Source organism: Schistocerca cancellata, chromosome 5 (genome assembly GCF_023864275.1).
Source record: "Schistocerca cancellata isolate TAMUIC-IGC-003103 chromosome 5, iqSchCanc2.1, whole genome shotgun sequence".
Taxonomy (NCBI): Eukaryota; Metazoa; Arthropoda; class Insecta; order Orthoptera; family Acrididae; genus Schistocerca; species Schistocerca cancellata.
Window position 1 is genome coordinate 427,677,041 of NC_064630.1, and position 13,266 is coordinate 427,690,306.

The window sequence follows — 13,266 nt, forward strand, 5'->3', positions numbered from 1 at the left end:
GTGAATACTCTTTCTTGATACTGTGAATTCTTGTAATTCATCACTTGCACAGGAGTGGAAGACAAAATATTAATTCCGCGCGCAGCATTGGTTTTCTAACGATTCCACAAGAATGTGTGTGAAATGATACAGGCTTTTGTAAGAAAGGAAATACGTTTATGTGCATAACGTCAGGTATTTACATAAAATAATGACACATATTTTCTGACTTTTTCTCAATCCATTACAGTTACCGAAACGTTATCACGATAGGAAGTGTAATATATTACAAAACGTTGATTATACTTGTGTAGTGAGCTAGTTGTTAACAATATGTCGTCTTAAAATCAAGTTTTGCATCCAAGGACCAACATCCATCCTAACTTTCAATTCATGGAAATATCTCTGCAAATATTTTGAAATAGTTCCCTTTCACAATTGAGATTTTCATCAGTTCGTGGAGAGTGTAGGGTCAAAACAAGACTTCTCTGGGCATATATTCACTGAAGAACTGTAAACTGACAGTCAGTACGTTTCACCTGGCCACACTAAAAACGATAGCCTTCGCATTAATTTTCGGAGAAATCAGACAAACTCCACTATATGTGTAATAGCAGTAAGACAAATTATTTTCTTGTTAAAACTAATGCTTCATTTCAGCTAAAATGAGAAAAACTGGGTAATTTCCAAGAATGATTGCCTATCGGAAGTCGCTGGGTCCAAACGAAACATATCGAACGTGCTATGGTAAATCGATCATGCGACCCCGGTGACGGGCGTTGTGATCAATTATTTGTGATCGTCATTTTTATCTGTTTTCCGTCGTTCCCTTACTTGCTCTAAATTACATACCTCCGCGAATTATTTGTGAGTTGCCAGGGAGACCCAGACGATTTATGTCGTTACTGAGTGGAATGTCTGGTGTTCGCGACGTTTCTTCGGTGGATTCTCTCACATGGAAGAATCTAATTCCATGTTTATGCAGCGTAGAAAATTGTTCGACTTTTTGTAGCACTACCAGACATGGAAAGAAGGGACTGTGTAGACTGTGGTGGTGCGAAGTGTGTAAAACTCCGTAAGAACAGTTTCGATGCTGAAATACCGTTACAATTTCATTGCTGACAGTGCGGAAAACGAACGAGTATCAGGAAGAATACATAGTTCGACTCTTCCAAATTATCCATCCAGATCACCGTAATGGACTTTCACATGACGACAACACCGACGTCGAGTAAGGTAAGTCGTCTCCTTGTAACGCTCTTCTTTTGTCGTTGCTGTAGTGACCAACGTAAACATACTCAACGCCCGCCAGAGTCGCACGATCGATTTACCATCGCACGTTCGATATGTTTCGTTTGGACCCAGCGACTTCGACAGGCAATCATTCTTAGAAATTACCAAAAACTGTGTCAGCTCCACCCCATACAGTGCGTAATAACGGAAACTCGACGTCCTGTCCCGAGTCACGTGACTTAAATGTTGTTTTCATTGTATTGTCGTCACGCGCAGTCTATGCTATCTGTGGTCTACGGTGATATCGATTGACAGAATAATTATATTCGCCTCATCCAATACTATCATAAATATTCTTTGTGCCACAGTTGACACTTTTCGACGAAGAATGTGATTTCTGAGTTAGGTTTCTAAGAAAACAGTTCGATTTTTCAATTCTTTCTATCATATTTTGTAAAATCGTTCACAGGTGGGGACAGTTTGTAGCATAATCTCACGCTCGGATATATAAGATCTGAGAAGTACGGAACTTGCAAACAACGTCTCGTGTTTATTTAGGCAATAGAAACATCCCAGTGGATCTGAGCAAATGAATTGCCACTATCCGAAATTGAGGTTCTCCGAAAATAAAAGTGAGTGAGTAGTCGAGAGTGACGATGGGGGACGAGCCGCTGCAGCCGCCGTGGTTGTCGTCGGGCGACGGGTGCGCCCGCGGCTGGAAGGACGCGGCGACGCAGCTGGAGCACAACGCGAGCTTGCGGCTGGGCTCCCTGGAGCGCGCGCGGCGCCTCACGGCCACGGTGTGCACCGTGTCGCCGGAGTGCGTCAACGAGGAGGAGATGGACCGGCTGGTGGAGGCGGGGCTGACGACGTGCCGGCTGGACCCGAGCCGCGGCAGCCTGGAGCAGCTGGCCGCCGTGCTGCAGGCGCTGCGCGAGGCGGCGGCGCGCCGTGGAGCGCGCCTCGGCCTGCACTGGCCCATCTCGGCCGCGCTCGTCACGAGCGGACCCGCCATCCACACGGGCCACCTGTCCGGCGGCTTCTCCGCCGCCATACACCTCGACCCGGGAGACGTCGTCACGCTCACCACGGACAGGCAGTACTCCGAATCCTGCTCTGCCGACAACCTTTACGTCGACTACGAGAAGATTACCAGTGTCGTCAACGTCGGAGACACGGTGTTGCTCGACGAAGGGCGCATTTCGATGATTGTCAAAGAGGTAGGTATCGTACACAGTCTAGCGGAACAGTCGTGACCGAGCCCCTACCACGCCGTAGCGGAGAAGCGAGGCAACTGTATCCCAATTGATGGAGCTGATCGCCGCCATTTGCAGGGATGAATCCTAGTACAGTGTGTAAACTTTTAGATGGCAGACCTTTCCCTAGTCCTGAATCGGTAGAAGTCGGTAAACGTCGGGAGGCTTCGGTAGACACGCAGTTGCGACTGCTGCCAACATTACGTAGCTGACTGTGTTGTACAAGGTAGCCATTGTCGTCTGCTTCGTTATTGTTTTGCGCTGTACTGTTCTGCGTGTTTTTATCGTGCAGTTGTGCTAAACATTATCAAAATGAGTGAAGACGCAGTTGCTGGCCCATCTCGGGAGTCGCCAACAACCCCTACCGGTAGGCCTACGGTTAGAAGGAAACCAGTATTACGTAGCGATGCTCGCAAAATTATATTGCGTGTGATTGAATGCTGCGAAAGGGAGCAGAAAAAATTGCTTCCATTACTCTTTTCAGGCGTTCGGAGAACAACTCACCAAAGTTTCATTATAATCGGATGAATGGTTTGAGAATGCATAGTAGACAAACATACATACATTCATTTATGTATATATATATATATAGATTTTAATATACATGACGATTTCAGTTTCGTTTACGAACAACATTTAAAGCGAGTTTTACTTCCAAGCCTTTCGTATGCTTCACCCCCCCCCTCCACCCCCCGGCTCCACTCACCGTGCCAGCCAATGCTTGCTACCTCCTCTCCCCGCACTCCCCACACAACTCTGCCGTCTTACAGTTAACACACTGTACTGGAGTTGTGATTTGAAGTATATGAGACGCAACAAGAGCAAATTGAAGCACAAATTAAGCACATGTTTGTTTAAAAAAATACTAAGTATTCGAGTCTATTTTAAAAGTATACTTAAATGAATGAAGTTACCTAATTTCCGAAATACGCCTGCATAGAGACGCGAAATTTAAGAATGTAAGGCTCTTTCCTGACAAGGTGGAGCGAGTTTACATCGAGCTATTTGCATTAGATAATTACGTGAAACTTTTAAAGTACAGTACGATTATTATTTAATTCACATAATTTTCCTGTCAGTTCCTGTTTGCTTTTTGCCGACTACTGTGTACATTTTGCACGCTTACTTTTGTTTATCACAGTATTGTCTACACTCGAATATTGGTATGATTAATTGTAATAACCCATATCACTTTAAATACCGTAGGAATTTCATTCGCACTGATAGCACCTCTGAAAGTGGTTGAGTTTGCAACATTTGATCAAATATTTGACCATTGACGAAGTATAATCACCACCTGACAACACATGCTAAGTATCTAAACGCAATTATTCGACCTACCTATGATTCATACTTAATATATATTTGATTAAAAATCTAAATACCTATCATGTGCCTAGTTCTTCATTCAGTTCAACTTAGTACATTAACCCTCATAGTATTTTTAGTAATTTATGTGCAAATACAATATAAGTACTTGACATGCAACAAAGTACCTTTGTCTGTAATCTAACACTGCAACTTTTTCCGTATGTAACTTGCAATTTTTGCAGCAGAAAGATTATTAGATACAGTATAAGGCATAAATATAGACATCAGGTTAGGCGGGTCTAGTTTAGCAGGGGATACAACCCGTCGGCTTTGACCAATGATATCAGAATTGGCCAGAGAGCATGTATTACAAAGATGAAAGAGCTGAGAAGAATGTTCAGAAACAAAGGAATGTAAGACAGAAAAACTGTACTTCACATATATAAGGGCCAGACGCATTTTCACGTTAACGATATCGAGTGTTTGTATCTTAGTATTTTTCCGCAAAATACAATGAAAAGAAATGAATGAAATATATTACTAGCAAAGAATACATTGCGTTACGTGTATGTCAGTTGTATCTCGAAACTCTTTAGAACTGTATTGCTTAAGTGCAGTACGGGATACAAGTTCAGCGTACGTCGATTTCTTAGTTTCAACTAGCATTGCTGTCCTGTTGTTCACTTGAACTATGTATCCCCTGCTTCACTAAACCGTAAAGGAAACAACGGATACAAATTAAAAGCTCACTCGAAGTGTGTTGGTTAAGTACAGTACGGAATATGAGTTTGTCGTAAGTCGATTTCTTCGTTTTCACTAGCATTACTGTCCTGTTCTTCACTTGAACGACGTATCCTCCGCTTCAGTAAACGGTAAGTGGAACACGGGATACAAATTGTAGATGTGTTGTTTATTTCGTCTCTGCTATTACTAACAGTCCTTTCTTACGTACATATCAGTACTACTGATGACAGAAGAATCTATGTATGTAATATATGTATACCAGACTTCCGTTGACCTCTATACAGGGTGTTACAAAAAGGTACGGCCAAACTTTCAGGAAACATTCCTCACACACAAAGAAAGAAAATATGTTACGTGGACATGTGTCCGGAGACGCTTACTTTCCATGTTAGAGCTCATTTTATTACTTCTCTTCAGTTCACATTAATCATGGAATGGAAACACACAGCAACATAACGTATCAGCGTGACTTCAAACACTTTGTTACAGGAAATGTTCAAAAGTCCTGCGTTAGCGAGGATACATGCATCCATCCTCCGTCGCATGGAATCCCTGATGCGCTGATGCAGCCCTGGAGAATGGCGTATTGTATCACAGCCGTCCACAATACGAGCACGAAGAGTCTCTACATTTGGTACCGGGGTTGCGTAGACAAGAGCTTTCAAATGCCCCCATAAATGAAAGTCAAGAGGGTTGAGATCAGGAGAGCGTGGAGGCCATGGAATTGGTCCGCCTCTACCAATCCACCGGTCACCGAATCTGTTGTTGAGAAGCGTACGAACACTTCGACTGAAATGTGCAGGAGCTCCATCGTGCATGAACCACATGTTGTGTCGTACTTGTAAAGGCACATGTTCTAGCAGCACAGGTAGAGTATCCCGTATGAAATCATGATAACGTGCTCAATTGAGCGTAGCTGGAAGAACATGGGGCCCAATCAAGACATCACCAACAATGCCTGCCCAAACGTTCACAGAAAATCTGTGTTGATGACGTGATTGCACAATTGCGTGCGGATTCTCGTCAGCGCACACATGTTGATTGTGAAAATTTACAATTTGATCACGTTGGAGTACATACTAACGAAACTACACTCCTGGAAATGGAAAAAAGAACACATTGACACCGGTGTGTCAGACCCACCATACTTGCTCCGGACACTGCGAGAGGGCTGTACAAGCAATGATCACACGCACGGCACAGCGGACACACCAGGAACCGCGGTGTTGGCCGTCGAATGGCGCTAGCTGCGCAGCATTTGTGCACCGGCGCCGTCAGTGTCAGCCAGTCTGCCGTGGCATACGGAGCTCCATTGCAGTCTTTAACACTGGTAGCATGCCGCGACAGCGTGGACGTGAACCGTATGTGCAGTTGACGGACTTTGAGCGAGGGCGTATAGTGGGCAAGCGGGAGGCCGGGTGGACGTACCGCCGAATTGCTCAACACGTGGGGCGTGAGGTCTCCACAGTACATCGATGTTGTCGCCAGTGGTCGGCGGAAGGTGCACGTGCCCGTCGACCTGGGACCGGACCGCAGCGACGCACGGATGCACGCCAAGACCGTAGGATCCTACGCAGTGCCGTAGGGGACCGCACCGCCACTTCCCAGCAAATTAGGGACACTGTTGCTCCTGGGGTATCGGCGAGGACCATTCGCAACCGTCTCCAGGAAGCTGGGCTACGGTCCCGCACACCGTTAGGCTGTCTTCCGCTCACGCCCCAACATCGTGCAGCCCGTCTCCAGTGGTGTCGCGACAGGCGTGAATGGAGGGACAAATGTAGACGTGTCGTCTTCAGCGATGAGAGTCGCTTCTGCCTTGGTGCCAATGATGGTCGTATGCGTGTTTGGCGCCGTGCAGGTGAGCGCCACAATCAGGACTGCATACGACCGAGGCACACAGGGCCAACACCCGGCATCATGGTGTGGGGAGCGATCTCCTACACTGGCCGTACACCACTGGTGATCGTCGAGGGGACACTGAATAGTGCACGGTACATCCAAACCGTCATCGAACCCATCGTTCTACCATTCCTAGACCGGCAAGGGAACTTGCTGTTCCAACAGGACAATGCACGTCCGCATGTATCCCGTGCCACCCAACGTGCTCTAGAAGGTGTAAGTCAACTACCCTGGCCAGCAAGATCTCCGGATCTGTCCCCCATTGAGCATGTTTGGGACTGGATGAAGCGTCGTCTCACGCGGTCTGCACGTCCAGCACGAACGCTGGTCCAACTGAGGCGCCAGGTGGAAATGGCATGGCAAGCCGTTCCACAGGACTACATCCAGCATCTCTACGATCGTCTCCATGGGAGAATAGCAGCCTGCATTGCTGCGAAAGGTGGATATACACTGTACTAGTGCCGACATTGTGCATGCTCTGTTGCCTGTGTCTATGTGCCTGTGGTTCTGTCAGTGTGATCATGTGATGTATCTGACCCAGGAATGTGTCAATAAAGTTTCCCCTTCCTGGGACAATGAATTCACGGTGTTCTTATTTCAATTTCCAGGAGTGTAAAATGAGCTCTAACATGGAAATTAAGCGTTTCCGGACACATGTCCACATAACATCTTTTCTTTATTTGTGTGTGAGGAATGTTTCCTGAAAGTTTGGCCGTACCTTTTTGTAACACCCTGTATATGCACACTGGTAACGAAAAGGTGGAAATAGACGTGTTACGTTTGCAACCTGTACCATAACTGAACTACACGGAGACAAAAAGACGACACAGGTAGAATTTGTATCCCGTACTCCACTATAGGGTACAGTTTTCTTGTTGCCTTGGACGCTAATAGTATCCCATTCGTTACTTGAGCTATATAGCTATACGCAACATTTGTATCTTGCTCGCCAACTGACATATATAGTGTCGGTGTAAAGGCGAAGTGAAGGACGGGATACAAATTTCAGTTGTGTCAGGGGTTTCGCCTGTGATATAGCAAGTAGACATTCGAAAATGTCGTACTGATGCTAGTGCTGGGAAACGAAAGAAGATCGTCAGCTGAGAAATTTCTATTACGAACTTCACAACACGAAAATAGACATATTTGTGGAATAAAACAGTGAAATATGTCAAAATAGTGAAATACAGCGAAAGAAGCGAATGGTAAAGTGAACTTACCGTGTGCATGGAAATATTGAGGAATAACTGAAGCTCGCCTAAACAGACATCAACGAAAATTACATACCCACAAAGAGACAAATCCATTCCTATAAAAGAAAATAAGACAGTATAAATTGTTCTACAATAACAAACTAATACTCCAAATTACCTCAATATCATTGCGAATAATTTTAATGTACAATGATAGCGCTTATCCGGAACACAGAACTGTTTTATTATCTATGACTCGAAGTGAAGACATTACTATCTATGACTAATGTATGACGTCATTGGTCAAAGCCGACGGGTTGTATCCCCTGCTTCACTAGACCTAGTTAGGCTGTAGAACAATCTGCTGTCACCTACATTTAGCATTTGCATTAATTGTCTTTGCAAACACTATACCTTTTTCAAATGAGTTGGAAATCCAAATACTGTCGATATAGCATCGTCCTTCAGTTGACTTCTGTTTACATAATTTTCCATACATAATTTTCAAAATGAAGAGAGCACAGCAAATGATTTGCTGTCGGTTGGAAGTTCTCTCTCCGAGTAGCAACAATCTGTTTCCGATTTAGAAAATCATTTGTAAGGGGAATTCTAAACAAAAACAAACGATCATGATGTGTTATTTCTCCATGAAAATACTATATACAAGTAATAGAAAGTAACAAACAACCAGAAATGACTGACATGTGAGATGTAACATAGTTTCCATCTTCGTATTTGCTTCCATTTTTACTGTTGCAATTAAAAGCAGCACACGAACGAACCATGGTTACGTACTGTTTCCCTGCACATGGCGGCTTCTGTCACGTTCAGTGTGAGGACGCGATACTAGCGCCAACGTGCGGTCTAGTCTATGGGCGTGACACTCCGTTTCGTTTTTGTTACCACGGCGATAGCAGCGTGCCAAGTGGCCGGCAATCGAAACTTCTGAAAGCGATATCGGATGAGTGCGAATGCTATCGTCTATAATGATTTTGTAACATAGTGTAAAAGCTGTGGCTACTTTTTATTTTACAGGTTACTATTCCTTGCCGTGGGGGCCGTGATTTTTGATATTTTTGTCTAAACCAGATGACTGTTATAAGAGTCGAGGGACATGAAAGGGAAGCAGTGGTTGGGAAGGGAATGAGAAAGGGTTGTAGCCTCTCCCCGATGCTATGCAATCTGTATATTGAGCAAGCAGTAAAGGAAACAAAAGAAAAGTTCGGAGTAGGCATTAAACTTCATGGAGAAGAAATAAAAACTTTGAGGTTCGCTGATGACATTGTAATTCTGTCAGACAGCAAAGGACTTGGAAGAGCAGTTGAACGGAATGGACAGTGTATTGAAAGGAGGGTATAAGATGAACATCAACAAAAGCAAAATGAGGATAATGGAATGTAGTCGAATTAAGTCGGGTGATGCTGAGGGAATTAGATTAGGAAATGAGACACTTAAAGTAGTAGAGGAGTTTTGCTATTTGGGGAGCAAAATAACCGATGATGGTCGAAGTAGAGAGGATATAAAATGTAGACTGTCAATGGCAAGGAAAGTGTTTCTGAAAAAGAGAAATTTCTTAACATCGAGTATTGATTTAACTGTCAGGTAGTCGTTTCTGAAAGTATTTGTATGGAGTGTAGCCATGTATGGAAGTGAAACATGGACGATAAATAGTTTAGACAAGAATAGAATAGAAGCTTTCGAAATGTGGTGCTACAGAAGAAAGGTGAAGATTAGATGGGTAGATTACATAAGTAATGTGGAGGTATTGAATAGAATTGGGGAGGAGTTTGTGGCACAAGTTGACTAGAAGATGGGATCGGTTGGTAGGACATGTTCTGAGGCGTCAAGGGATCACCAATTTAGTACTGGAGGGCAGTGTGGAGGGTAAAAATCGTAGAGGGAGATCAAGAGATGAATACACTAAGCAGATTCATAAGGATGTAGGTTGCAGTAAGTACTGGGAGATGAAGAAGCTTGCACAGGATAGAGTAGCGTGGAGAGCTGCATCAAACCAGTCTCAGGACTGAAGACCACGACAACAACAACAAACCAGCAAGGCAAAACAGAGGCCACTACTTCCACCACATCAAGTTGATTTAGTGCTCACGTACTCACACGGAGCCGTGAACACTTCCCAGTTTATCAATGGGGAATAGTTGAACATGATTACTACTGCTATCAGTGCCATACGTGCAATGGTCGTGCCAGGCGCGTATATCGAATCTTTATACTATCGTTAGTGGCGCGAGACCTGCACGACCTTATAGCAACCGTTATAGTTCCGCGTTATTCTGTTACACTTGGGATGAGTTCACGTATGGAAAGAGGGAGAATGTAAGATTTACGGACTCATTTATTGAACAGTTGAGAATCGAACAATAATACAACCAAACTGGGGGTGGGGGGAAGAAAGATTCGAGTTCAGCAGCCTGCCCTAACGTACGTTCATAACACGCCACGATAGCAGGAGGAAGGGAATTTCAGTAACGATCGCCGTATTATCAAATAGAATCCCATTTAGTAAAGGAAGGGGTTGCAGACGTGCAACGACCACCACCAGGAATTAGCCAAAGACTAAGAAGATGCTACTGTGCGTGAATCGCTCGGTAGCCTCCCGTACTAAAGCAATAAAACCCGCAAGACGCGAAACTATTCACAATGACCTATCAGGTTCCCGCTGGGCCGCAGGGCGCGAATCTACAGTGCACGTCGGCGCTCATGCTTACCGAACTTCATCTCCTGGAAGCGGCACCTCCGATCTCCGGCACGGTCACACTAGAGAAGGGGCGGGCAGGAATCCTGCACGTGTGCGGTGCACTTGCACGCGTGCAGTTAACAGTCGTTCTGCGTGCACACAGGGGCAAGCTGGCCACCCGCTTATCTCCCCTCCCCACCATATCTTCTGTCCGCTCCTTCCCCTGCAATGCGTTTTGTTTCCTAGCTTGCTTTATTGAATGAAGGAATAAGATTAGTAGGAGTGCTTGAAAGATATCGTGGTTTGAAAGAGTACCTATTACCTACGATACGTTTTATTTAATTATCACAGTTGGAGTGGAACAAAATAAGGTTAGTAGGAGTGCTTGAAAGATGTGTTTTGAAAGAGTACCTATTGCCTACGATACGTTTTATTTAATTATCACAGGTGGAGTGGAACAAAACTTCTACATACAGACAAACGCAAACAGTTACTTAAATTTTCATCACTGATGTTTCCTCTTAACCGACACTTACTAATTCAGCAAATGGTTTTCCGGCTCTCGCTATATTAAGCGTAATCTTATAACTTGCACCTACCGCTGGGCTATTATTGTTGTCGTCCTGAAAAATTGAAAACAGTGCTCCATAAAATGTTAAATCAGTTAGATGAGAGACATGACGAAAGGATGTCGCAGATCCCTCGTGATCACAGCAACTACGACAGATTCATCTAGTATCGTCAGATCGCTCTTCTTAAGCTCAGTCAATTTCCCCATCCGCTCAGAATCCGACAATAAATTGTACTCGTCCTTCTGAAATTTGTTATAATGGCCTTCAATACTAAACTTCCGCTGACCAGCGAGAATACTGCCACATATTAAACATTTAGAATTTTCACGTTCTTGCACAAAGAAAAAATCATTCTCCCATTACTTTTTAAAAGATAGCAAATCTCCGCTTCTCCGTTTCCTTGTTTCACTCTGCATTTTCCGGTTCTTGAAATACAACGTTCACTACGTGGTGGTCGCTACGCAGCGACGTCCGCAACTTAGCCTGGTACTACACTGCCGCAACCTGCCGGCTGTCGCCACTGCCCCATTCGACGATTGCACGCGAGCAGCACACGTGCAGCGCTGTGTGCTCATGAGCCGCGTGCAACGTTTGCCCGCCCCTGCACTAGAGGCTGCCCTACTGCCCCTTTGTCCACCACCCATCCACGGAGGAGCGGTTGGCGCCCGCCCGCGAAAAACGGGCGCGCACCTGAACTGGCCACTCATAGGACCGGAATTTCACAGGGAGGCGACCTCGCGACGTTAAAATTGAGCAGAAATAGCGTTTACAAGGTTGGTAAGGCAGGTTGGGGAACTGAGAACAGGAGAAACTTTGACCACTACTGAACATTCAAACGACACCATGTGCTACCCTTGCGATCGGAAAAAGGATAGGAAACGGGGAGCCATAATGGCTATTAGGGAGACTGCTGCCCTCGCCCATAAATAAAGAAAATTCCTGGCGCCAAGCTCCTCTCACAGATCAGCGTGAGACAAACTGAATTATTACTTTCCCGAGTACCAGAATGCTGGGATTAGATATATGAAATACGAGCACTGAATGGTGAATGAAGTGCACGTCTTTCAATAATTTTTACAATAAGAGCATATGTAGTACCATAAAGATCGACAATAACAAAAAAATGACACCATATTTGTCATTATTGAGTTTTCTAAGGACCGTGGAATGTATAAAGCAATACATTACAGGACAATTTATTTACGTTTCTCTTGGAACGTGCAGATATTTGTTGAAGTATGTCGTTTACTGATAATAACCAGAAATTGCTATTAAACACTAGAAGACCAGACCATCGGCTCAAACACACAGTATATCTACCCGACAACGTGAAGTTTTGGTCGCTACAGTACCTGCCGAATCAGTGACTGTGGAACGTAGGAAATCTGGATGGAAAATAATTCCTGCATTATTTAACGTATCAAATATGCCAAAACATCTATAGCTGAAGGGAAAACCACATAGATGTGATACTAAAAAGTGAAAAGCAACAAAACTTGTTTCCTAACGCAGATGAAACTAATTCCACAACTTCGGTACATCTTAGCAACAAACAGAAGGAATCTTCAACGCATTCGCTTTTGAAGCAAAAGTAAATACATGTACAAAAATGTCTCTGTATTAGAAAGTCGAGTGATGTGTAAGAATGGACGCATCACTGAAGTCCGAAAACAATTTTTAGGTGTCAAGGAATGCCTGACATAAACATGCTTCTCACGCATGAAATATGTGTTTATATTCTCTTGTTTTCGGCGGAGCGAGCTGCAATTATACTCACATATTCGAAAATGTTTCTTCAACAATAAATTGTAAATTGTGTCACTAAATCAGTGAGTTTTGGCTGATTTTACATTTATTTGACGATAATTCATTTCTCTTGGTAATTTACTAATGCATGGAACGTAAAACATAACTAGTTCGTTAACTAGGTAGAAATATAATTAAAACCTAACATTATTCTTACTACCTATGTCTCTGCTTTCTCACCGCTTGGTGCGCTAGATTCGCTCCAGCTGTCAAACGGTAAACTTTCGCGCTAGAGAATGAGACGACTGTATGTATTAGACTGCGGTATTATACACTGTTTTTCGGATGAAGAGGAAATTGCAATACTAGCCGTCGGTTTAGACCAGTGACGTAGTCACAGTCTAATACACACAGTCGCGACACCTTCTGCTGCGAAAGTTGTTACCGTTTGACAACTGTAGCGACACTAGCTCTCCAAGCGTTGAGGAAGTAGATACATGTGTCGTAAGACTAATGTTACGTTTTAACTATTTTCTGCTTAATCAACGAAATACTTACGTTTTTCTACGTTCCATGCATTAGTAAATTAGCAGGAGACATGAATTTTTGTCAAATAAATGTAAAAACAGCCGAATCTC

The 13,266-nt window shown here is 44.0% G+C and overlaps 1 protein-coding gene across 1 annotated transcript in view; it reads left to right on the forward strand.

Moving 5' to 3' along the window:
* Positions 1-1,868: 1,868 nt before the first annotated feature.
* Positions 1,869-13,266, forward strand: part of LOC126188581 (pyruvate kinase-like) — a 58,465-nt gene continuing 47,067 nt past the window's right edge. Inside the window, exon 1 of the mRNA XM_049930183.1 lies at positions 1,869-2,432. Within this exon, the coding sequence (XP_049786140.1) occupies positions 1,869-2,432 (564 nt within the window). The remainder of the gene's footprint in view (positions 2,433-13,266) is intronic.